General features: G+C 35.2%; 3 protein-coding genes across 3 annotated transcripts; 2 read left to right on the forward strand and 1 right to left on the reverse strand.

Moving 5' to 3' along the window:
- Nucleotides 1-994: 994 nt before the first annotated feature.
- LOC130614417 (uncharacterized WD repeat-containing protein alr3466-like) lies at nucleotides 995-8,560 on the reverse strand. Its single transcript, XM_057435845.1, has 7 exons — nucleotides 8,171-8,560; nucleotides 5,751-5,896; nucleotides 5,425-5,633; nucleotides 4,378-4,578; nucleotides 3,634-3,820; nucleotides 3,125-3,294; nucleotides 995-2,076 (listed from the first exon to the last, which is right to left on the reverse strand). Exons 1-7 carry the CDS (start codon nucleotides 8,527-8,529, stop codon nucleotides 1,753-1,755), a joined length of 1,596 nt encoding a protein of 531 aa, XP_057291828.1. The 5' UTR covers nucleotides 8,530-8,560; the 3' UTR covers nucleotides 995-1,752.
- Nucleotides 8,561-13,657: 5,097 nt separating this feature from the next.
- Nucleotides 13,658-15,836, forward strand: LOC130613435 (b(0,+)-type amino acid transporter 1-like). The gene is given in 5 exon segments (XM_057434779.1): nucleotides 13,658-14,287; nucleotides 14,360-14,514; nucleotides 14,721-14,957; nucleotides 15,660-15,683; nucleotides 15,685-15,836. Coding segments are annotated over 5 exon segments (1,128 nt in total). The 5' UTR covers nucleotides 13,658-13,701; the 3' UTR covers nucleotides 15,811-15,836.
- Nucleotides 15,837-21,556: 5,720 nt separating this feature from the next.
- On the forward strand, nucleotides 21,557-25,793 carry LOC130614455 (uncharacterized). Its single transcript, XM_057435884.1, has 2 exons — nucleotides 21,557-24,871; nucleotides 25,569-25,793. The coding sequence occupies exon 1, from the start codon at nucleotides 22,073-22,075 to the stop codon at nucleotides 23,300-23,302; it is 1,230 nt and encodes a 409-aa protein (XP_057291867.1). The 5' UTR covers nucleotides 21,557-22,072; the 3' UTR covers nucleotides 23,303-24,871; nucleotides 25,569-25,793.
- Nucleotides 25,794-26,386: the final 593 nt, after the last annotated feature.

Here is a 26,386-nt window from a genome sequence, read left to right on the forward strand (position 1 = left end):
TATCTCTGTCCTATCGGGCTTTTCAAAGATTTTAGAGCGTATGATGTGTAATAGGCTTTATGTATATTTAATATACAATGATATTCTTTACAGTAAACGACTTGGTTTTCAAATAAACAACTCCACAGCTCACGACGCATTGAAAATTTAAAAAAACATACATGTTTATAGGCTAGGAGTTTTTATTGATCCTTCAAAAATACTCGACACAGTTAATCATGATATCTTTACACACTAGAATTACAAACTAGAATCATAAGGCATAGGAGCCAACCTAAACTGGTTCAGGGATTACGCAACAAACAGAAAGCAATGTGTTTCGTTTGGAAATGAATTTACGGATTTAAAACTTGTGAAGTGTGGTGTAACTTTATTTTTTTTACTGATGATAGCAACCTTTTATATCGTGGAATTTGAAAGTAAATACACAGATAGTACATAATATACGTCTTTTTCATCATAGTCACAAGAAAATAACTATGTTCCCATCTAGTATATACAGCAACTGCGTGTCTGTCTAACACATGTGTACTTCATTATCTACGTTTTGACCAAGTTGCACATCATACTGAATTGTATGAACCAAGTTGCGATAACAAACATAAAAAAACAAAATACACCATTTTTTCTAAACCATATAAAATTGACAATCTACCTCTTAGACTTCCAGATTTTAAAATAAACATTAGGTAGGTTACTAATAAATTAGAACGGCTTATTTTTATAAATATATATTTTTTATGTTGTTGTAAATACTAATATGAATGTACGATAACATTTGTTAGTATAATACTTAACAACTAGGGGCTTGTTTACATTTAAAATATAATGGCTTCTGGTTGCCATTATATTGTAAACAATTGATGTAAGCTTTTTATTATAGGCGAAATATATATCTGAAGAAAAAAACAGTATTATTTTAAACAACATGGTGACTTCATAAGACAGACTTCATCTCAACGTTTAAATATAAAATCTTAAGTTTATTGCTTTAATATATCAGGACGAGCAACAAGACGGATAAAAAGAAAACTAGTGTTGCTGATTGAAAAAGCCACATAAATTACACATACAGATTTTAAAAATTTATAAAATTGTTTTAAATGATTTGATAAATAAATAAATAAATAATTCGATAAATTAATAAATAAATAAATAATTATGAATAATTATGGATAAATATCACACTTTCGTATCTCTAAATATATTAAAATATTTCAAAAAAATAGTTTTTGTTAAGCTACTGTTTTTCTTAGTCCGCATATAGTTATAAATATAGATATATGTTTTTAATGTATAGTTATCAATAAGTATTACTCTTAAGAGAGATTGTAAATAATCTCGTTTTTTTTTTTAGTTGGCACATGATGCAAATGCAAGCTTAAATTCAGATTAAATCCAATGACAAATTTTTTATCACTCCCCGGGACCGTCAAAGTAGTTTTGAAAGTGGAGAGACAAATATAGCGATAAAAACGCCTTACAAGGGTTAAGGCTGTGTTAAAATGTTTTTAAAATTTAAAACTTCTACATTGGCTATAACGCTTTTAAAATTTTTAAGTTTTTTAGTGAGTTATAAGAGTTAGGTTTTCAAAGCTATCTAGACAATCTCTGAAAAAAATTAATTATGACACCGGCCCTCCCAGTTTCGTCGGCCCTGATTGCTTATTATTTTAAAATTTCTGCAATAACATACGATGTGTAAAGAACAAGAAAGAATAAAATATAAACCGGAAATGTAAGACAAGTTTTTCAAAGGTGTGTTGATTGACGTTGCAACTCCTCGCTTAGTTGAATCATCTCATCAGCCACCACATTAATGTCATACTCTGAAGTCACACTACCCCGTGGTTTTAAAAAATTACTTTGAAGTTCCGACATTAGTGAATTTCGTGTTGCATCATTGGGTGGCGGTAATGGCGTATATTTTCTTGTATCTTTTACATCGCTCTGCGTATTGGATTTAGTCGGACGGAGTTTTTTGCGCTCTGCCAATAATTCTTTTGATTTGAAACGCATACTCCCTTCATCCACGGCTGTTGGTAATTTTAATCCTTGAAACAAGTCGTTGATGCTCTAAAGGAGATTAAAATTGATATGACATTAGAGGGTACGGAAGGTTTTTTGCAAAAATTATTTGTGCGAAGTTTCACGATTTTCATGAAATTGTCTACCTTTCGTGAAATTAAAAGCAGAATCTCTATGAGGTGTAAAATGTGGGGGCGGGCGAATTTTTAAGAGGCACCACATGCGCAGCAGCATAATATTGCGTATGTGCTGAAAGTAGCAGCGAAAATAAAAATACGCTACACGAAAAGAAAAACCCCTTTCTGCTTTTCAGCATTTCCTTAAAAATCCAACCAATCAAAAGGCAGGAAATTCTAAACTTAAAAATTTCACGAACCCATCAGAGACCTTCAAAAAATTCTCCTGGTTGCGTATATCGCGTCATTAGTTTCGCAACAAAGACTACAGTGTAAACAGAATGTATAGTTTATCAGTGTTTAGTTTGTTCTATCCATCTCTTGTTCTATATTTGTACATGTTGAGCTAAAAATGTCGCCGCGGAAAAAATCGCCCGTCGCTAGATTTACGCCTCCTACAGAATCGGCTTAAATTCTCGTAGAAATTCTTGCCAGACGCCCAAAAGAATCGACATTTTTTAAAACTTTTTCGCTTATAGTATTTTTATTTTATATTATTTTAAAAATTAGTCAATTTTGCGCGCCCAATTTCCTTTGCGCAGTATTTTCACAAAGGCAGAATAGATGACCTTTTTGCACTGGAGAACCTAAAACTCCAAAAGTATTTTAGCTAAGAAAAAAGCTTTATAATCACAGTTATTTTCTACTTAAGTTTAGGCTCATCTTGTATTTACACCAAGAATAACAAAAATATTGCATATTTTTGTTAAGAATACTAAAAAGTTGAAGAAATATGGCTTAAATAGTCTAAATCGGCCCCAATGTTCTGTTGGGGTAAAAAAATTCAGATAATTAGAAAGTTGTCCAGGTCCGCGACGACGACAATAATTTTAAAATTAACAATAACAACAACAACAACAACAACAATAACAACAATAACAACAACAACAACACTAAAAAACATCACAAATCACATATACCTCATGTGACTTCACCGTTTTTAATTTCGACCTTTTGTCTTGAAGCAAAGCCGACGTGACTGGCGCTTTGATTCGAATGGTCTGTTTGGCAGTCAGCTTGGTCATTTCTTTCAGCTTGATTTGATTGTCTGTTTTAGCCTTGTCTAGAACAGACGCCGACGACTCATTCCCTGAAATAAAAGGTATACACTAAGAAAATAAGTTCTTTGTGTAACAATAAAACCATCCTTAATACTATGGCGCAAGATTTATCCTCGTGCGACTTATTATCGCGCGCATTTAAATTAATTAGATTTTTTTTACTCGCACAAGATAAGAACTTTCAGTTATACAGCTTATTTATCTGGAATTTATAAAAATCGATTGCTTTCGCGCAAAATAACAACTTCAAGTTCACATATTCATCAGGTATGGAGATGGCTAAACTAAACCACGAGAGTGTGTGTAGGTGATGAGGTCACGACGTGAGATGCATTAAGTGCAACTTTACGAAGAACTGAATCACTCACCTAGAGAAGGTAAAGAAGACGAAGACTGTGTTTTTACAGGCATTTGTGCATATGGAAGCGTGTTAACATCTGACTGAAGTGTATCATAGAATTCTTCAGTGATGTCAATCGTTGATAAAGTGATCTGTTTGTCAACACTACCAGTTGCAAGAAGTGTGGCGTCAGGAGACAATGCAAGAGACTCGACCTATAAAAAAAGGTTTTCATGCTGCATGAAAAGAATGACGATTTGTTTCAAGTAGAAATCCACTGAAAAAGAATTGCTAAACACACAAGGTAGAAAGAGATTGTCATGTCACTTGTGGGTGCTTTTCAGTGACCACTCATTTTTTAAAAGTTAACTTCTGGACTTTTCCAGCAGTATTTTACTAGTTTTCTAACTTTTTTTAGGAGTTCGATAAAAACCAGAAATTCCAATAACAAAAAAACCATAAACGTATCCCATAATCAGAGGATCAAAAAAATGGAACTTAAACAAAACGCAGATTTGGAAAAAAAAATTTCTAGGTGTTTTTCCCCATTTTGCCAACTTCCCAGGGTTCTTTAAATAAGTATATTCTATTTCCAACAGTTTCAGAGGAGAGGTGCCCATCCTGTTACATAGAGCCAGATGCACAAAATCTGTTCCTCAATGAAAAGTATATTCCTTAAGGGTTTATGACTTTAAAATTCTAAATCTTATAAACAAAACTCGGTACATATCTACAGATACTGAAGTAATGGCATGGAAAATATTGGTTATACCTCATAACTCCAAAGGTGCTGTTTCAAAAAGCAAACGGGATCTCCTTGTGGATTAAAAATATTCCACAAGCAGCATTGTGTATCTCCGACAGAGAAAATCAAATTTGAAGAGGAAGACATGAATTCAACGTTTGAAACTTCTGCTGTGTGACCTTGCAAACAATTAATGGCTTTGTTGGCACGAACATCCCATATGGAAATCTGAAAGAAAATGTAGTACTACAAATGAATAATATCTATGTATTTGTAATTCCCACAACTTAGAGAGAAGCAACAAGCTTTTTGGGTGAGCACGAACATCCCATATGGAAATCTGAAAGAATATTTAGTTCTATGCATATCACCTGTGAAAAAATATTAATACAACTTTTTTTACCTTTAGACCAAATACGTGTACTTAAGAAATGACCTCTGTGTTTTAATTAGACTTGTCGGTAGTCTGTGGATAAATCACATTTCGGGTGTCCGTATCAGAGCTACAAAATCATGCAGGGACAGACAAAGGGTGTTAATATATATAAATTTCTTCACAACAATGAAGTCATACAATTTTTATGATATATAGCAAGACAAGCAGAAAACAATATTATTGTTGTCATTAGGGAGACCAATCTTCGTATTGTAGAAACAACAAAGTCAAATTAACACCAAATGGATTTATTCTAAGGTTTAAAATAGGGAAGGCCAGTAATGGGGGTGGGGATAAATTTAATATTGTTATTCAAATTGTGTGATCAGAATTCTCTAAAACATGATGCCTTTAATTAGTTTTCACCTTATTTGTCAGAAAATTAGATTATTTCTTAAATAACGTGTATGCACATGTTCTTTAGGACGTTTTTGAAGACATAAATTTTTTCCTTTCATTACTAAAACTTCTTTTTTAATGCATATAGGATAGTGAAAAGGGTGGCAAAAATGTTTTGCAATGTAGTTTTCCCAACCGCAACCCCCCCCCCCCCCCCCCCCTTACAAATAGTTAACCGAAAGTAGCTTTTAGGAAGAAAATTTAAAAATGCTGCAATATTATTGTTAACAAACACAAACCTTAGCGTCTTTCGAACCGGCAGCTAAGTAGTTACTACATGGTGACCAACAGCAGCATTTGATCGCATCTGCATGCACTCCAGAAAGTAATACATCAGAATGCCAATTGTGATCAGTGCGCATGTCCCATAATCTAATTGACGTATCTTCACTGGCAGTACACAAGATGGGAGCAGCAGAGTTATTATCAAAAGAGCAAGCCCAGACGCCTGTAAAAATATCATCTTTGTGGTATGAGTAGTGAAAAGTAAATTTACTACTGGAGATATGAAACAAAAGTATAACAAAATAAATAAGAAAATAGAGTATATATAGTAAAAAAATACCAGCAGAGTGTCCAACAAGTTGATTTGCAGGTTTTAGCATATTCATATCCCATAATATAACACTACCATTCCAGGATGATGATGCCAAAATTTTACCATCAGCGGTAAATGTGGTCCCTAACACCCATGATTGGTGTTGCATCAATCTTTGAGGAAAATTAAATCAAACTCTTGAATATGGATGGAACAAAATATGCTGCAATAATTTTATTAAGAATTTACAATGTTTTACCACGGATCTTTTGTTTCTATTTGTACTTTTATCAATGTATGTTAATAAATAATAGGAAATTTTTGTGTTTTTGTACATTTAAACCATGTGTTACTGAATTAGTTGTAAAGTTAAGAGTATTTTCCTTCGTATATACATAAATAAAATATATAAATGCTTTCTGGAGATGCTAAATATGTAACATAAGGAACGGTAAAAACCGTTAATTTTAGGGCATAAAATGATGAAGAGGTAACAAGACAAAAAAATCAGAAATAATACAAATGGTCCCTGCCAGTTTGGGAAAAAGGAAATCCTTAGGGAATCCAAATACTGATTTTTCTAGTTGTATAATCCTTTAATGATAAAAAGTAACAATTTAATTTTGAATTTAAATACTTTTGAAAAGTCATGGAGAATATGCTTTAAAAAAAATTATATTTTTGAATGATATTTCTAAATTCAAGGTTGTGGTAAATAATAACAAGCACTGTCTACGAATGATAAAATTGTAACAAAAGCAAAGTAACTCATTATTTATTTCCAGAACACTCCCGTTACTAATTCTCCATTATGGCTTCAATACAACATAAATTTTTATTTTGGCAGTTTTAAATATTCAATAATAGTGACATGTAAGAAAATTTTGATTATAATTATACAAAAGTAACAGATTAAAGAAAATTTTGTATATGTGTTGTTACAGTTTTACCATATTATCTCTTTCCTAACTTGTTTGGAAGTTTTTCAACCAAGTTTTTATCAATAGTATTTACCAATAAGAATCTATTTAAAGCTAGGGGCTCTAAAATGACAAAACTGTAACAAAAAAAGTTGTGAGATATGATTAGAATTTATATAGGCCCTGTTTGACATCTTACACTAGGGACCTTCCAAATCATCCTTAGCGCAACAGATTTAGAATCATATTTTCCAAAATTCCATCTAGTATACCAATTTATAAGAAAGATTACTATTTTAGTGAAAAATTGAGCCCCTAATTTTTTCAAGACAATATGCCATGTTGTTCCAGGAATTAAAATACATGACCACACCCAATCTTATATATGTCCATGCTTATAAATATGTCCAACAAGGAAATAGGTGAATGTTAGGTTTTCTATTTCGCTATCAACTTGACAACCAAATGTATTAATCTTATTCTTCTGCATTGTGCTATGTGAAGGATATAGGAGAAGTATCATGACCTTACAAAAACTAGTAAATGGTAGGATTATACTTTTTTAATAGGTTTCAAATTAGGCAAATTATCAGGTTACCAAAGTATAATTAGATCTTTATAAATTAATTGAAATGTTAAAACGTTCTTCTTCAAGGATTAAAGCAGGATACAGTGTAAATGAAATGTACAATGATTACTTTTAGGCCAACTTTAAGTAATTAATAGTTTGACGAAACCTAAGTTACAAAAAAGAACTTCAGTCGGTCAGCAAAAAAATCTTCTCCAACTGTGATGAGGAAGATTTATTGCACGCACAAACTAATATATTTTCTTATGTCTGTCTTCCTGAATTATAGAGATGTGCATATTTTACATGGCTAGCCTCACAAATATCGAGGGATATACCTTGTCTATTATTTCCAGGAGGGGCCATGGCTTAGATGGAGAGTCCTAGAGTATTTAATGCTCATTTTGAGCGACGCAGACCCAATTAGGGCCCGCGCTCTACTAGACAACTCCCGGCAACATCCAACGGCCCACACAGTGTGCCATCTTCCCAATTTCCCTCACATGGCTTGGGTTAACCCGGGGTTTTGGTAACATTCTCTCGCCCATGTTGAATCGCCGTCAAGAGGAATCGAACCCCGGTCTCTCGCACAGAGTACGAGAGCTATAACCACTAATCTAAGGCGCCATTGCACTAATCTACGGCGCCATTATCAACTATCAACGCGCCACTTAAAAAAGTGAAATGTGTGGTAACAGTCTTTACTCGTAGGGTTGGGTATATAGTGCCTATAGTTTTATCAAAAACATTTTCCTCATTTATTTTAGATGTGCAAATTATATATTTTTGCATCGTGTGGCTGATCCTGTTCATATTTCTGAAGTAATGATCAACATCTTTTATGTCAAACAAATATATAGGATCGCCTTGTAAAATATGCACATCTATCTATCTAACAGAACTGGGACATTGTACATTGTAAACTGTACTGTATCTGTAACTTTAAAATAAATACATACCTAGCCATTACATCACCAGTATCTGAATTCCATATCAATATTGAATGGTCAGCAGATGCTGATGCTAACAAAAATTCAATATTTGGTAGCCAACATAAGGACGTAACAGCAGAGGTATGACCTTCCCCCTCACCATCCAAAACCTTTGGTGCATCCAGAGTTCTTAAATCCCATATAAATACATTTTTATCCCAACTTCCAGATGCTAAGTATAAACCATTTTGACTAAATTGAAGACAAGAAATGTTCCAACCATGCCCAGCAAGTTTGGTTTGCTCTTCAATAAACAAGCCACTCAGTTTTGCATTGTGTGGCTGATCTTGTTCATATTTCTGAAGTAATGAATTTTGTTCTGGCATTATGTATAAGTTGCTTATAAACTATAAATAAAAAACTATATAAATTGCATTTAAGAAATTCACCCTTGTTTCTAAAACAAACCAAAATAATAATTTCAATATCATTATTTGTTTATAATTTCTAAAAAAATTATACAATAATACACAGACTGTGTCTGTCTATAACAGGCAAGTGGATATGTTTATTTTCCTTTGTTGTAGCCGAAAAAATTGTCTCAAATGTTAAGTTTCCTGATGTTATGGCTCAACATTAATAATGTTATTGTAACGTCAACATCTTAATTTAATATAATGAAGCCATTACAATGCACGTAAAACTTTGAGACCAAATAACTCGGAGACAGAGTGGTGACATCTGTCATTTTTCACTGTGTGGGTAACTAAGGACACCTTGGGACTAAGTTGGGTAAGTTTTTTAAACCTAGGTTCTCCGAATTTGTTTCAGAATGAAAGGGTTGTTGATGTCATTAAAAAATTTTTAAACCCCAATATCTGTAACCGTTCGTCAAAAGTACAGAAAAACAGTGTTACAACAACAAGAAAATAAATGTTTAAAAACAAAATTTTTGTACTTTGGGGGACTTTGCTAATGTCTGCAAAAACAGTGATGAAAAATGTATAGTTAATATATATTGTCATCAGTGTTTCAAGCTCTCATTTGAGCTTTATCCAACTATTATACTACATATTTAGCTATGGTATTTAACTATAGCAGAAAGGGTTAATTTCACACTTTTAAGCCACCGGTACATGAGTCAATTAATTGTTTCTGATTAGTAGCTATCCAAAAATTATCTCTTGTATCATTAAAAATCACAGAAAAAATTTTTCCAACTAGTTTTTGATTAGTTGCTGCCTTTTTAGCCAACCAAAGCACTTTATTGAAGTATGGCAAATAAGCAGGCAAGTTTTTTAAAAATTATGAAAAAACAAGAGAGGAAATAACAAGAGAAAAATAAAAATATTAAAGTTATGGTTGGAACCCTTTTCACTTTCAGAAAGTGTTGCTTTTGTGTTTTAAGTGCTAAGAAAGCAATAAATTGGCTTGTGTACGCCTGCTTTTTACATTGTCAGGCCTGACTATGACAGGGTTTGAACCCACAACCTCCCACATATAAAACCAACACTTTACCACCAGGCATCAGTCAGTAAAAAAAACTCCAATCAAGGAGCATATTGTATAGCTACTTCCTAATTTTTTCTGGGTGATGCCCATATTTAAACGTACCTCCTTTGGAAAAGAGTTGATGTATCTATTCATGTTTAACCTCACAATGTGCTGCTTTTATGGAAAATTTTATGTTCTTTGCAGTTTTAATTTTCTCTTAGGCAGTTGTGAAACTTTCAAGGACGAAATGACCATGCAAGCAAACTGCAGTGAAAATGCAAAGTTAGTAAGAATAAATTTCATTTCTGTCACACCTCTCGTGGTTTTGAAAACCTAAACAAGGAATATGCCTCGTACCTGGGTTTCACTCAGGTTTCATAAATATTTACAACTAGGTAATGCTAGCTATATAGCACAAAGTAGAGTTGTTTGTTTTGTTTGACACTCCGTTCTGTTCTCAGGAGTAAGGAAGTAACAAGTAACGCTACCATGTTTGTGTTTGTTTACAATATTTTCTGCGAAAATAATATCAACTTAGTGTCTAGGAATCTTTCTTCTGGATTGGATCGAATTTCGTATTGTCCACACTTTAGAGACAAATTACAAATTTTAGGACTAATGACCAGAATCGTAATTAAAAATCGGCAATTTAGATTTTTTTGTTTAAATCTTTTGGTCACCATCGTCCCTGGAGTTTGCTAACAGGTGTTTGTTCAAGTACAAAGTAGACTGAACAAGCCCTGGGGAGGAGGTCATCTTTCTTCTTACAAGATGAAACGTCATATCCAGGCGCGGATCAAGTCACACGTCATTTTTCACGACACTGGGCGCAATTTGCTGTATTGAAACGGCCTTTATCACACGCGCTAAATTTGAAAATCACAGATAAATCCAAGCAGGTGAAGATATTATTTTATTTAGTTTCTCTGTTCAGTATTTATATTATTGTGGAAAGTTTACCATTTCGTGAACAAAATAGTTTAGTAGGCGACGTTTCGGGAGATACTTCTCCCATCATCGAAATACAAACAGTTCCTCGATTAGACACGTTGGCTCTGTAATAATGGTATTTTAATTAATATCTACCAATAAACCTGATCCAATCCCTTGTTGTTTTTGTATATCTGACGGTAAAGCGCAACACACCGGTGTGAGGGACAAAATCCCTGGGAACGATTTTGCCAAAAATAAACCTGACATTATTTTTTTTTGGTTTGGCCGCTGCTAGTTAAATATAATCCTAATTGTTTTAATTGTTTTACAGGGACCCAACTGTTAAGGGTATTAACTTTAATTTGGGCCCAAAATTAAGCAATTTCCTTAGCAACCTTCATACTTCATGTGCATATCCACTTTTTCCTCACTTAAATAAGCTTTTCATAATGTGAGTTAATTCATGTGTTTTGCGTATCGAATTTGCTACTATCACAATAAATCAAAGTTTAACATGACAAACACGATCCAAAGGGTCATGCTACTAGTGAAAGTAAAATAGGTACTAAGCAACCAGCTAAGCAACCAGCTAAGCAACCAGCTAAGCAAACAGCTAAGCAACCAGCTGAGCAACAGGTAAGAAATTTTAGGGTTAAGACGCAAAGCATGGTCACCGTTGATTATAAAAAGGGGAACATGATTAAATGACATCTCACTAGCAGGTATCAGCGTTTAGTCCCTCTGTACCAACTGACTCTTTTTCCTTACGCTGTTGTTATAATAAAGCATCCACTGCGTTTATTACAAAGGCAAGATACCATGTGAACGATGTTAAAGGAAAGGCATAGCAAGCAAACATATATCACATGCTGTAGGATAATAAACTTTTTAGAATACCACACTTGTGCTCAGGACTATTTGTAGATTATTGTCCCTGTAGACAAGGTTGTTACACTCTATTACGTTTAATGACAAACAAGTGAAACCCATGAAACCCTATTCATACCACTTAGGTTATAACGACAACTTCAGGAACGCATTTGATGGACCAACGACAAGTATATCGGACATCGGATATGCTTTTTATGGTGGCTCGTGGCCGTATGATGGATAGCATAATCGAAATTTCATAACAGAATAGTTAGCCAATCCTATTTAGAGATTTACCGCTTTCTATTACGATTGATATTCTGTTGGTCATGTGCTGTTACGTGCGCATAAATATTTCATATTTAGTGATTTTGACGGTAGTGAGGTTTTTAGATATATTCGTTTATATGCCGCCTAAATTGGCAGACTATTTTATCGTTTATCATTAATAAAGTTTAACAAAAAGGATCAGCATAAATTTTTAAACTTAGGACTCTCGGGTATTTAAAGGTTAAATTATCTGTGATTTAGCAAGGAGAATTATTTGGGGTGCAATCAGAGCCAAATCTAAATTGCCGATTTTTAATTACGATTCTGGTCATTAGTCCTAATTTGAGCTCAAAATTGGTTTATTTAAAATTTACACATGGCTTAAAAACGTAATGAACTCCATAGAATACTAAGTACGACAAAAATAAGAAATTCAATAACAAAAATTATAACTCCAGGATTGACTCTGATTGCACCTTTTCGAAATGGCATCGACGTTGCTATCATACATGATAAAAATAACGATTTTGTAATTAGTAGAAGAAGCGTTCGCTATTCAGTTTGATTCCTATCCTTATTGTTTTTTTGTGTTGTATTCACTTATTTGGTATTTACTAAGCTACAACTTAGGTCGGAGCTAGCTAGATATAGCTACCTCTAAATAAAAAGTCAAGTAGCCAAATACAGATGGTCTTTTTTATTTTAAATATAGTTAGGTAGCCAGAACTTACTTTTTCTTTACTATTGGACAAAATTCTAAGGTTTACCAATAAATGGGAGGTATTCTGTGATACTTAAGAGGATAGAAATTAGTAATACTAGCTAAAAGGATTTGTAAAGGATTTAATTTTTGGCCCCAATTTTGTAATAACAGGCTGTAGGTTGTAAACAAAAACTTTGATAACAACTTATAAGAATAATAATTATGATTTTTTATTACAACTTATTCTGCAAAACTAACATTCTGGGTAACTACTGTTTTAGCTAGCTAGACGGGCTAACGCAAAATTTCGGACATTACACCTGAAAGGGTCCACAACATGCGACATGGTTTCCCTGTGTAAAACCCCTATTTTAGAGTCACTCATTATTTTTTAAAGTTTCATGAGAACTTATTCCGCAGAAAACAAAGTGCTGGCTGGGTCACAACAAGTCGTAACCTTTTTTGTTCTGAACAATACTTTACCCAGGTGTGTGACACGGTTAACCTGCACATACGTCGGATCATCTAGCTAGTGGTATTTATATAGATGCATTGTCTAAGTAATGCATAAAAAGTAAAAATCCGTTACGACTAATAAAAAAACGCAACCGTTGGGTGAGCATTTTTCAACGACGTTTCGGCTGCAAGCAACCATTATCAAGTCAATCTATTTGCGCAACAAGACATATTTATATAAAAAACACGCATACACGTGTGATTGGTGATATTTCGAGACACCTGTTTATTTAAACAAAGTCATTTATAAAAGGTTAAAACTAACAGATTCAAAACAAGGTATTCTTTGCGGTCTTCTCAAAATCTAAATAAATTATTGAAAACGGTAGTCCATCTTTTATGCCGATTTTGTCAACTATCTGAATTATCGAACATTCATTTGATTGCATCTTTGGAAACCGGCATAACAGCTTCAAGTTTGCATTCGGTTTTATCTAAACATTAAGGCCAGACAGTTTTTATCATCAGAAATGCTACATATTACTTTTATATAACATTCATAAGTTTTGACAGTTTTTAAGATATACATTCTTGTAAAATCCAAGACAGGTTGTGGAAGATGATTGTATTATGAAGTAATAACATTAGTATTTAAAATTTAATCTTTTAGTCTTCCATGTTTATATATCCACACGAAACTGTTGTTTCAACAAACTCAACACGAAAATTTATAGTCACGAAATTTATTTATAACTTCCAGTAAATAAATTGCAAAATATAAAAAAGAATATATATCTACGATCAAATCTGAAATTTTTTTATCGATGAAATTATGAGAAAGAACATGGCAGAGCAAGAATTAAAAGTATCAGGCGATACTAATGACGAGAATGACGGAAACCAACATCAATATGGGGATACTCAAAAATCTGATATAAAAGTTAAGCGAACTGTTGGATTAGCTGGGGGTATTTCTTTAATAGTTGGAACTATGATCGGGTCTGGCATATTCGCCTCTGCTAGTTCTGTATCCAGCAACTCGGGCAGTGTTGGTATGTCGTTGATAGTATGGGCGGCTTGTGGTGTTTTAGCTATGTGTGGTGCATTGTGTTTCATAGAACTGGGATTAATGATTCCCATCTCAGGAGGAGCGTACTGTTATTTGAAAGAAGCATTCGGAGATTTGCCAGCATTTTTATACATCTATACTACAAGTCTTTTGTTAAAACCAGCTAGTATCGCTGCTATAGTTATGGCATCTGGAAATTATGTTGTCGAACCATTTTATGGATCAAATTGCGTTAACGAAGACAAGATTGCAACATCAAAAATACTAGCGACTTTATTTCTAGGTGTGTTAGGCCAGTACTTTCCTTTCATTGTCACAAATAGATTAGGAGTCAATAATTGTAAAATTTTCAATTACTAACTGAAAAAAGTTGGACACAAACCCAAAGTCGCTTATTTTAACATTTTATAATTATTTATAGGTATTATTGTATTCGTGAATTGCGCAAGCACAAGATGGGCGACTAAAGTTCAAATCGTTTTTACCGTTGCAAAACTTGGCGCCATATTTATTATTATTGTTACTGGATTGGTAAGACTGGCCCAAGGTAATGATATTATAATCTTAAATATTATTTATAGACTTTGATGGAACTTTTGTTAACGTCCGCAACAAGTTATGAGCACATATATTTTTTAAAACATGGCAGCAAAATCGCAGAAATATTGCAATTCCAATAATTATGTTGCAAAATTTTGTGAGATATTAAAAGATAAATAACATCAAAACTTTTGCACGTTGTACTTAGGTTATAATGACAACTTCAAGACCGCATTTGATGGAACAACGACAAGAATATCAGATATATCAGATATGCTTTTTATGGTGGATTATGGGCCTACGATGGATGGCAAAATTTAAATTTTATTACAGAAGAGTTAGCCAACCCTATTAGAGATTTACCGCTCTCTATTCTGATTGGTCTTCCGTTGGTCACGTGTTGCTACGTGCTTATAAATATTGCATACTTTGCGGTTTTGACAGGTGCCGAAGTTTCAAATTCGTCTGCCGTAGCTGTGGTGAGTTTTTCTCATTTCTATTTTTTTCTATATCGCTTAAGTTAGCAATTTATTCGTTTTGTTTGTGGTTGCTCGGTGCATTAGAAGATTTCATGCGCCATGCGCTCTTTTTGTAAAGATAAAGATAAACGGGAAAAAAATGTCAGAACATTTATTGGGTAACATAATTAAGTTAGTTATTGTAACATGAATGTGTTAACCGAGGTGGCTTAATCAGTTCCTGGCTTCATCAGTTCATTGGTACTGATAACACTAAGAGCATGACAATTTGTCGTGGTACATTTAGTACATTAAAAGATCCCATTTGAGTTAATGAAGTCGTGCGAGCAAAGCAACTTTCAACTATAGAAATACCTTTTGTAATAAGTCTATTTTCATACTGAAGCCTAAGCTAAAGAGATCTATTAACAATCTTATGATATCTAAAATGACTGAGATTTAAACCCATGATTCTCTGCGTTGAAAGCGAATGTACTACAGGGCCACCAGATAAAAAACTTTAAAATAATGGCAATGGAATATTACTGAGCAAGCGAGCAAGAACACTGTCAAACTAAAAAAAGATCATTTTTGTACTCTACCAATGAAAGTTTAAATATGACAAAATTTATGTCCAAAAACATGCCTTGTTATTTCCACATTTATTAATTAACGGAGGATTTTCATCTTGGCAACCTTCCATAGCCAATAGTATTTCTTTAGACGTTAGCCAACAGAATGTATGGAGTAGCTAATGGCGTGGATTATACCAGTATTGGTGGCATGTTCCACTTTTGGTGCTGCAAATGGTACAGCTTTTACTGGAGGAAGGTATATTTATTTCTCCATAATACTTCCAATTACCAATACATAATCCAGCAATTTACAAAAATCCCCAACTATGATTTTTATTTCAACTCATTGGCTAGAATGACCTAAAATAATAAAATTAATTTTTAGAAGTCTGTAACTTAAAAACATTGTGGCAGTAGTATGATTTGGTAATAAGTGACCAACAATGTTTTATCAATAACGAAATATTTCGACTTTTAAAGTCATCATCAAATAAAACCTAAATTAATATTAAAATCAGTTAATACAGAAGTATCTACAACATACGTTCACTATACTAAAAAATATTAAAATGATTTTTAAATTTTATCAAAAGAGTGTGACTTTTAAACTCGTCTTTTGTATTTAACGATGGCTTAATGTCATTTATAAAAAGGGCTTCCAAAATCAATAAGTTCCGTTAAGACTTCGAGGTCGATAAATTTTTCAGTAGAAAAAGATAAATTTCAGAAAGCACTGAAAAGGTTGAAAGCCCCATGTGAAGTTATCTTAACGTTACGAAAGTCGAAAGTCTTAATTTCCATAACAAAATCAAAATAAGAAATTTGCGAAACATGTCTAAAACTAATTCCAAAATCAAAATCCGTTAAAGTGAGTATGTGTCGATGTCCAAAAGCTTATCCTATCCAGTCTCGTCCAAAAAACCAATTTTATTTGATGTAAGTAATAAATTATCTTTTATGCTAATAATGTGCTATAAACCTCTCTATAACCTGCTACAACACAACTAACTTTATCAAAACTCACAACATCTTGATGGTTATCATTCAGAAGTTATTTCATTGTTTTGACACCTTGATAATAATGGTGACGCGTGTCGCTGCAGAACTCATGCGAGAATACTAGCTGGTGATGATAAAATTTTCGAAAATACAAAAACAAAAAACACTTTTACTCATTTTTTACTTTTTTCCCTGTTTTCTGGGTTTTTCTTTTTTCCAAAAAAAAAATCCAACTGCAACTATAATATTTTAATATACTTTATCATGTGTACAATGTACCTGCAAGCATATTTTTACTTTATCATTTTTACTAACTTCCAATTTGAGTACCCTTTCAGTGTGCTTCGTTTTGAATTTATATCCCGCAACCCCCTTTTAAAGCTTTTTTTCTACGGGAGCGCCTGAAAGGCTATTGATGAGCAAAATAAACCAAAAATTACAAAGTGGGGCAAGACATTATTACAAAGTCGGCAGGTATTACAAAGTGGGGCATAAAACCAACCTTAAGAAAATAACTCCATAACGTGAACCTAACGTAATGATGAGAAAAAGCAGATCTGTAATAAATCAATCATTTTCAACGTAAAATATTTTTTTAATGGCAAGTGGTAAAGTGAAAACAGCCCCATTGAAATAAGTCTACACTTGTGTCGCAAGTTATTCGTTGATCACGTGATCTGCTGTGTGAGCTCGGCTGCTGTGCAGTTGTCACGAGGCCGCCTTCTAATAGGAAAAAGTGATTTTACGTGCGTTGTAAAAGTGAGCTTTATTAAGTTGTATATATAAGAAGAGTATATAGAACCACTTGTGAGTAATTATTGTCGTGACTCGACGCAAGATCCCGACAAAGTGGCACCGCTGATGGGAGACGTTGTTTATAAACTGCGTTGTGTATGGTAGTGTAAAGTTATCTATTTTCAGAAGTAAAAGTTATTACTGATATCAAGCGAGAAGAATTCACTGTCATAAAGTTGCTGTAAGAAACTGTAAACTATTTTAATTGTTGTTAACGTCGTAAAGAAGAACTTTCCTTATAGTCGTTGTTTACGAACACTTATGATTACCGGAGAACATTGATTGCTACCATTTTAAATTAGGAACTGTATATTCGTACGCACTTTAATATGACATAAAGTGCGTATTAATAGTGCGTAGCGCTATTCATACGTAGAAAAAAGGAAAAAGAATCCTAAACCCTAACCCTAACCCTAAAGCACTTTACGTACGAATAGCGGATGAACATATACATACGCAAAAATGGGCAAAAGTGCGTACGAATATACACTACGTTTAAATTAAAGTTCGAACACGTTCTTCATAGACGTGCGTCATACATTTGAACTGTGAATTCATGCAGAAGTGAAAGATCAAATGATCAAGTATAGAGAGAAATTGTAAATCGGAAGCGAATCATCAAGTGGAAACGAGATAACAACAAACATTAAATAAACTATTAACGTGAGATTTAAATGCACCAGTGGCAATCTACAGCACTGGGCAACAAGTGAGCAGTGAGGATTCAACGACAGACATAAGTGAGCAGCGAGAATTCAACGACAGACACAAGTGAGCAGCGAGGATTCAACGACAGAAACAAGTGAGCAGTGAGGATTCAACGACAGACACAAGTGAGCAGCGAGGATTCAACGACAGAAACAAGTGAGCAGTGAGGATTCAACGACAGACACAAGTGAGCAGCGAGGATTCAACGACAGAAACAAGTGAGCAGTGAGGATTCAACGACAGACACAAGTTAGCAGGGAGGATTCAACGACAGAAACAAGTGAACAAGTGAGCAACGAAGAGCAACAACAGAAGCTAGTGAGCAGCGAGAAGCAAGGAAGCAGAGACGAGCATCAAATTTAAGGGAGAGGATAAGAAGAAAGGACATAACCATGGCAACATCAGAAAGAATTAACAAGGATGGATATCGATGCCATTTTTAAGATGCTAAAACTATCGGAAAGGGCAGTGCCGAAAATACTTGCCAGGAGAAAAATAAAGGAACTGGAAAGAACTCTCAAATCAATCGAAGACAACGAGACGAAGCGCATCGGCTTAAAACGAATGCGCAGATGCTAATGTTCAAGAAAGAGATGAGCAAAGAGGAAGTAAATGCGTTTGGAGAGCAGATTGATGAAAGACTGTTGAAATCGGAAGAACAATTCGACCAGTTGCAGATAACCATTGAAGCAATTAAGCAAGACGAGGAACAACAAGCAGCTGCTGAACGAGAGAAAGAAGAAAAAGAAAAAAGAAACGCTAAGTATGAAGAAGAATTAAAGTTAGAACGGATGAAATTAGAGATGAGAATGAAATTCGACGGAAAAACAATTGAAACGAAAGGTCAAGAAGTGAAGGTGAAACTGCCAAAGTTGGTGATTTCCAAATTTGAAGCAACCCATCTTGACTGGCAAAGATTTTGGGGGCAATTCGAGTCGGAGATCGATAAATCTACATTATCTGCGGTTGCAAAATTTTCATACCTGAAAGAACTTGTTGAATCTCAGGCGAAGGTATGTATCAAAGGACTACATTTTACTAGCGAGGGATATGAGAGAGCAAAATCAATCCTTAAAACGAAATATGGGAAACCAAGTGAAGTGGCAAACGCTCATATTCAAGCGATTATGAGCCTCCCGATAATCCATCAATGTAATGTGCAGAAGGTCCATGAATTTTATGAAAAACTGACAACGAATGTACAGTCGTTAGAAACTATGGGAAAATTGAAGGAAATCAATGGATACGTTAGACTCACGCTGGACAAGTTACCCTCAATACGTGCCGATGTAGTGTGACTGGATGATGACTGGCAAGAGTGGAACTTTGGTCAACTTTTAGAATCGCTGAGGAAATGGACAGAGAGAAACCCTATTGCTGTTCATGAACAAAGAAAGCAAGAACCAAACAGAGAATGTTTATTGCACACCAAGCAAGGAGAGTATAAGCCAAGAAAATGCATCTATTGTGACGAAGAGAATCACAAGGCAGCCGTCTGCAAAACGATCAACAAGTTCGAGGAAAGAAGAAGGATCGTTGCTTCGATTGGACAGGAAGTGGTCATATAGAGTAGTAAATTGTCCCAGAAGAATTAGGTGCCAGCATTGTAAGAATAAGCACCACACATCTCTTTTTGCGACAAGGTTACTCGGACACCATTGTTAGCTACTACACAAGATCCTGTCATCTATCCGACTGTTATGGTTCAAGTAAATGGAGTGAAGTGTCTTGCACTTTTAGATACTGGAGCAGGAAGTTCGTACGCGTCTAACACCCTGATTAATCAACTGAGAATGAAACCCAAGAAAACGGAAGTGAAAAGAATAGAAATGATGCTTCATACTTCAAAGAAGAAAATTGAAATCTTTAACGTCACCATTTCAAGCCTGGATGAGACATTCACTATCAACACTGAGGTTAGTAAGATCGAAAAGTCAGCTTTGTTATCAATACCCAATCCGAGATTCTCTGATCTAAAGAAGAATTACAGACACTTTACATAGAAGATTATCATGCAAAAGAAGAAGTTCCGGTTCACTTGATACTCGGTGCATCGGACTATGCTCGCATAAAAACAAGAACGCCTCCCCGAATTGGAAGCTCAGGCTAACCTGTAGCAGAACTGACGAAACTGGGATGAACGATAATATCTCCTGGAAAAGAAGTTGACCTCACGAACTTGTATCTAACGCGAAGTTCCACTGAACACTATGAACGCCTTTGTGCATTAGATGTGCTGGGACTAGAGGAAGCTAGCTGTGGAAATCATGACGAAGTTTACCAGAAGTTCAAGAATCAACTTATCAAGGCCCCAGAAGGGTGGTACGAAACTGGTCTTTTATGGAAGACGGACGGGCTGCCAGAGACCAACAAACAAGGAAGTTTGGGAAGACTCGACAATCTTTTAAGCAAAATCAAGAAAAAGCCCGGGTTGTTGAAGGAGTACAACGAAATAATGGTTAAACAACTCAGTGAAGGTATCACAGAAAAAGATTAGATTTCATTGGACGTTTGATCAGATGAGGAGAAACGTAGAAACGTTGAGATTCACACGAGCTATATTTGGTATGGGACAATCAACTTTTCTTCTTAACGGAACGATAGATGTCCACTTTGATCAGATGAAAAGGCTTCACAATGACCTTAAGGAAATTATCAAAGAACTAGAAGACGACCTTTATGTGGACGACCTCATATCTGGAGGTGTGAACGTAAAAGAAACTACAAAACTGAAAGAGGTCGCCAAGTCTACCTTTGCTGAGGCCGGTTTTGTGCTGCATAAATGGCATTCGGATACAAGAGAGCTAGAAGATGATGAAACAATTGCCTCGTCTGCAGAACAGCTATGCTAAACAAACCCTTAGTGTTAAAGAAAACGAATTAAAGATTCTTGGCTTAGCTTGGAACAAGAAGGATGACACCCTTGCTGTCAATATGCAAGAGTTGAACGTTGAAGAAAAAGAGAGGCATATTGAAATTTTTAGCGTCAATCTTCGACCCACTTGGATTTGCCTCGCCTGTTCTATTGGTTGGCAAACTCATTTACCGAGAAGTCTGCGAACAGAAGTTCAACTGGGATCAACCCTTGTCACAAGAATTATCTCGAAGATGGAAGCGCTGGATCGATTCACTTCCTGCGAAAGTTGAGCTGCCGAGAACGCTTGCTAAATTCGAGCAACCTATCAACAAAATTGATCTACACGTGTTTGGTGACGCAAGCTTTGATAGAGTATCAGCAGCTGTGTATGCAGCAGTTCATTAAGATATAGGAGTAACATAAGGTTTCATCACGTCAAAAAGTCGTCTAGCAAAAGAGAAATGTACCATGCCACGTTTAGAGCTCATTGCATCTCACATGGCAGCTAATCTTATGGAAAATTTTCGATCTGCGTTAAAACGATATCCTGTAGCTGAGTGCTTCGGATGGAGTGACAGTACCGTTGTATTACATTGGCTGAGAGAAAGTGGATCCTGTAAACCATTTGTGAGTAATCGAGTAGATAAGGTTAAGAAGAAAAGGTAGTGTGGAGACATGTTCTATCGGAGCAGAATCCAGCTGATTGTGGTAGCCGAGAATGCTCATTTACGAAACTAGACAGTTTGTGGTGGGATGAACCATCATGGCTGTTGGAGAAGGAGAATTGGCCGATTGACATCATAACAACACCTTCAGTGGAGTCGGAGTCAGAAGCGAAGCGAATCAAGGAAGTCCTTGCAGTAGCAATTAACAAAAAGGAAGATTCTACTTTACAACCCCTGTTAGCAAAGTATGAATTGCGGAAGGTAATTCGAATATCTTCATGGATATTACGCTTTATCACCAACTGCCGCCAGGGTGGTGTACATGGTCCATTAACAACTGAAGAGGTGAATCAAAGTAAACGATTGCTAATCAAAGTAACTCAAGAGAAATTTGAAGATTCTGAAGATTTTACGGAAGACAAACTTCGTTTAAATTTGCAAAAGAACGTTGATGGATTGTTCGAATGTAGAAGTAGAATACAAGGTCACTATCCTTTGTACCTACCACAAAAGTCCTTGTTAACTGAAAAGATTGTCATGGAAGCCCACAAAAGAACGCTCCATGGGGGAGTATCACTGAGTATGGCGGAAGTTAGACGGGAATATTGGATACCCCGATTGAGGCAATTTACAAAGAGAATCAGACACAAATGTCATGGATGTAAGGGACATCGTGCCATTGCCTTTACTGAACCACCACCAGGATTAATCCCCAAGGGTAGAGTGGAAGGAACGAAAGTCTTCGAAGTAATCAGAGTGGATTATGCAGGACCACTTATATGTCAAGTAAGTAACAATGAAGAAGAAAAGGCTTATATTCTTCTGTTTTCATGTAGCCTTTCCAGAGCAATTCATCTCGAATTATTACCAGATCAGACAACTGAAGGATTTATCCGAAGTTTAAAGAGGTTCACAGCCCGAAGAGGAAGACCAAGGAAAATATACTCCGATAATGCAAAAACTTTCGAGTCTGCTGCAAGATGGCTACACAAGATTATGAACAGTGAAAGATTGAACGATTATCTTGCAAGAGAAGAAATTACATGGCAGTTCAATCTAAGTCGTGCTCCTTGGTGGAGTGGGCAGTTTGAGCGTTTGGTTGGTCTTGTTAAGCAAGCGATGTACAAGTCTATTGGAAGAACTTCTTTATCATTTAGTGAGTTGGAGGATGTATTGCTTGATGTTAAACAAACTCTCAACAACAGGCCCTTATCATACGTCGAAGATGATATTCAACAAGAAATTCTTACGCCCAACAGCTGGATATTTGGACAAATCAATCGAGTTCCAACTGAAGAAGATAAGCATGATGTCGAGAAAGGAGATCTGCGGAAGAGGTTTAAATTTATTCAAAGATGTAAGGAAGCTACATGGCAGAGATGGTCTCAAGAGTATGTGAGATCACTTCGAGAAAGACATAACTTGAAGCACGAGCTGAAGAGAGAAGAACCGAAACCTGGAGATGTCGTGATGATCAAGGGAGACAGAAAGAACAGAGGAAAATGGACAATTGGTGTCGTAACGAATACCTTCGTTGGCAGAGACAGGATTACAAGAGCGGTAGAACTACGAACGAGCAAGAACACCTTAGAACGAGCGGTTCAACATCTGTATTCCTTAGAACTTTCATGCGACATCGCACCGAAAAACGACAACGTAACGTCAACCTTGAATGCTGAAGCGAACGAATTTCGACCGAAACGAAATGCATCTGCTACAGCGAGAGTTCAGATTGAAAACCAAGCTGACTTCAAGATGAATCAGTAAATCAATACGAGAAATTTATTTACCACAAAACAATTGTTAGTTATTAGAACTTATTACTAGAAATTTATATTTTGTGTTCATTATGACGAGACGGATTATTTGCAGAACCTTTTTCTAGGAAAACATTAGTCCTTGTTAGTTACGGCTAGCCGCCTGCTAGAAATGACTAACATCGGCTATTATGTTCGTTTTGTCCATATTTGATGCAAGGTGTCATCAAATAAGGGAAGTGTGTCGCGAGTTATTCGTTGATCACGTGATCTGCTGTGTGATCTCGGCTGCTGTGCAGTTGTCACGAGCTAATGGTGACGTAAAGAGTTCGAGGCCGCTTTCTAATAGGAAGAAGTGATTTTACGTGAGTTGTAAAAAGTGAGCTTTGTTAAGTTGTATATATAAGAAGAAGAGTATGTAGAACCATTTCGGAGTAATTATTGTCGTGACTCGACGCAAGATCCCGACACTTGTAACCTTCATTCTTTATTAATAACTTAACAGTTCTTCTAGAGGTTTTCACGATCAATGGCTTCTTCTAAAGAGTTGTTGGCAAACAGAGACTCAAAATCTAGATTGTCCATGACAAAAATGATTGACGTTTTGTGTACCAATAGTTTTACCATATTTAGACATACTATCGTTACAACTGCGAATTTGATAAGTTAATACTGTTAATAAATGTTTGCCTACGTGTAGTCATTTTTCCTTCTGCACTGCGCATGTCTTCGTTTTTTAAGTTTAAAGACACAAAGTTCCTAGCTCCTCACTATCAAATGTCGTTTATCACTTAAGTGTGGTAGCTGCAATGCTTTTTATACTTGAGGTCAGGCCACTATTTGGGCGTTTTTTCTATTTGGGCGTTTTTTCTATTTGGGCGTTTTTTCTTTGACAGGTAAGCCTATTCAGTCATCACAGCCCATTGCCGTCAAGGAACATACACTTATCGTGGATTACCGTCTTTTAAGAATATCACGGTCATTACAGCTGCACCCAATAATTTCGTATTAGGGTTTAATGATTCACAGAGATGAATTCCACTCAATAGAAATATAGATTCAGCGCCATTATTATTTGATAAATACAATTGAAAATTAATTATTATTACTGTTATTTAGCTAGTTTTCACGTGTGTTTGGTATAGAATCCTAAATTTTCACCCTTGTAACCTTTTTTTCTATGCTAACCGGGGGGACCCGTCGACGAAACGCCGGATTAATTCACAAGTGAAAGTGTTAACCAGCGGAAGAAAATGTGCCGGTAAACTTTGTCGTTTGTACACACTGATTTAAATCGGAACAATTGTCAAATTTAACCCTTTTTTGATATTTGCGGACCATATATATTGGTAACTTTACATGTAAAAATTGACTTATAATATCTTTTTATCATATTTTCTTAAGAAAGTTTTTTTGATATCTCACATGATAAGTGTTATGTAAAGACCAATCATGCTTAATTATTTAAAATGTTCGCTTTAGACTTGTGTTTGCTTCAGCAAGAGAAGGTCATATGCCTGGATTACTTGCTATGGTTCATAACAAAAGAAACACACCATTACCTGGACTTGTATTCTCTGTAAGTACTCAACTCCAGAGAAAATTTAGAATTACTCAACATGCCCTAGACGCAGAATGTTGATCAATATCCATCTCACGCACTTCATTACTTATATATTTTTTTGTTAAGTAGTTGTGGGAGAGACCGTCTTTGATCGTCGTTGTTGTTATCGTCCACGTCACGCTAACGTGTGTCTCCACTTTATGGATTTATGGAATTCAAAATCCGGCTGCTCTTGTATGCCTTCTTGTAGAAGATCAAAACGTTATTTAAATTATTCAAATGGAATGCTACGTTTTTTGTACGATCGAATAGTCTGTGGACTAAAAACACGCAGAGGGAGAATAACATGGTCCCTCCATTTCCCCAACAGCACAGATTTTCTTAGAAGTGATTTTTGAACGACAACAACACTGTTTGAAATATCCTAGGACCATAATTTAAATAATGCAACTCCCTCCATATTCAAGAATTAATTTGGTAATTGGAGATGGACCGGAAAGCAGTTTACATTTCGTGTGTCCCGCTACTGCGGGTATTATTTTGCGTGACAGACAGACGTATACGATTATAATATAGATTAGTAGAAATTCGTCGTTGTAAAGTGCAAAGCAAAGGTTTACTAAGTATTACCTAAATAGGGTCCAGATTCAAATTAACAGCGCGATAGCTGGATATGTTTCTAGTTACATTATTCTTTCGTCATTACTTTTAGTGCGCAATATCGTGTATTATGCTTATGCCAGAATCATCAAACTTTAACGCCATTATCGCTTACTTCAACTTTGCAGCATGGGTATTTCGTGACGCCACATTTGCAGCGCTAATATGGTTACGCTTCAAAAAACCAAAGAAGAAGCGTCCATTCAAGGTAGATATATGTAACAGTTTTTAACCCTTAGAAAGAATGTCAAACTGTAAAGATGTCTACAATTTCACTTAACCTCTGCAACAACAAATAGTCAGTTTCTCGCGATCGGTAGTTGCGAACAACACTTCATTTTCCTTTAAAAACATGGCAGCACTATTCACGACATTCTAGTCCGCAGGAAATATGGTGGTTTAACCATGAGGTGGATTTCATCAATTTTCGTCCGAGTCATATCCGTGACCTGTCTTTTTAGATCAACACTTGTTGTCATCAACTTGATTTTGTTTAGGTGTGGATTATTGTACCAATCGTGATGTTGTTATGTTCAATCTATCTCGTTGCAGCACCGTTTGTAGATTATCCATTAGAATCAACATATTGTACCATATTTATTTTAACTGGTATTCCTGTTTATCTCTGTGTTATTAAATATCAACTTTTACCTGCATCTTTCATCAGAGTATACAGTAAGTTCAAAGTCTGTGTTTTACCTTTATATCAGCATTCTACAGCTTCATTCCTGTATTTTATCATTCCAGTTTTTAAGATATACATTCTTGTAAACGTCTAGACAGGTTGTGGAAGATAATCATGTGTAGCATTTCCAATGTTAAGAGCTGCCTCGTTTTATTGTTTAGATAAAACCGAACGTAAACTTGAAG

Source organism: Hydractinia symbiolongicarpus, chromosome 11 (genome assembly GCF_029227915.1).
Source record: "Hydractinia symbiolongicarpus strain clone_291-10 chromosome 11, HSymV2.1, whole genome shotgun sequence".
Lineage (NCBI taxonomy): Eukaryota > Metazoa > Cnidaria > Hydrozoa > Anthoathecata > Hydractiniidae > Hydractinia > Hydractinia symbiolongicarpus.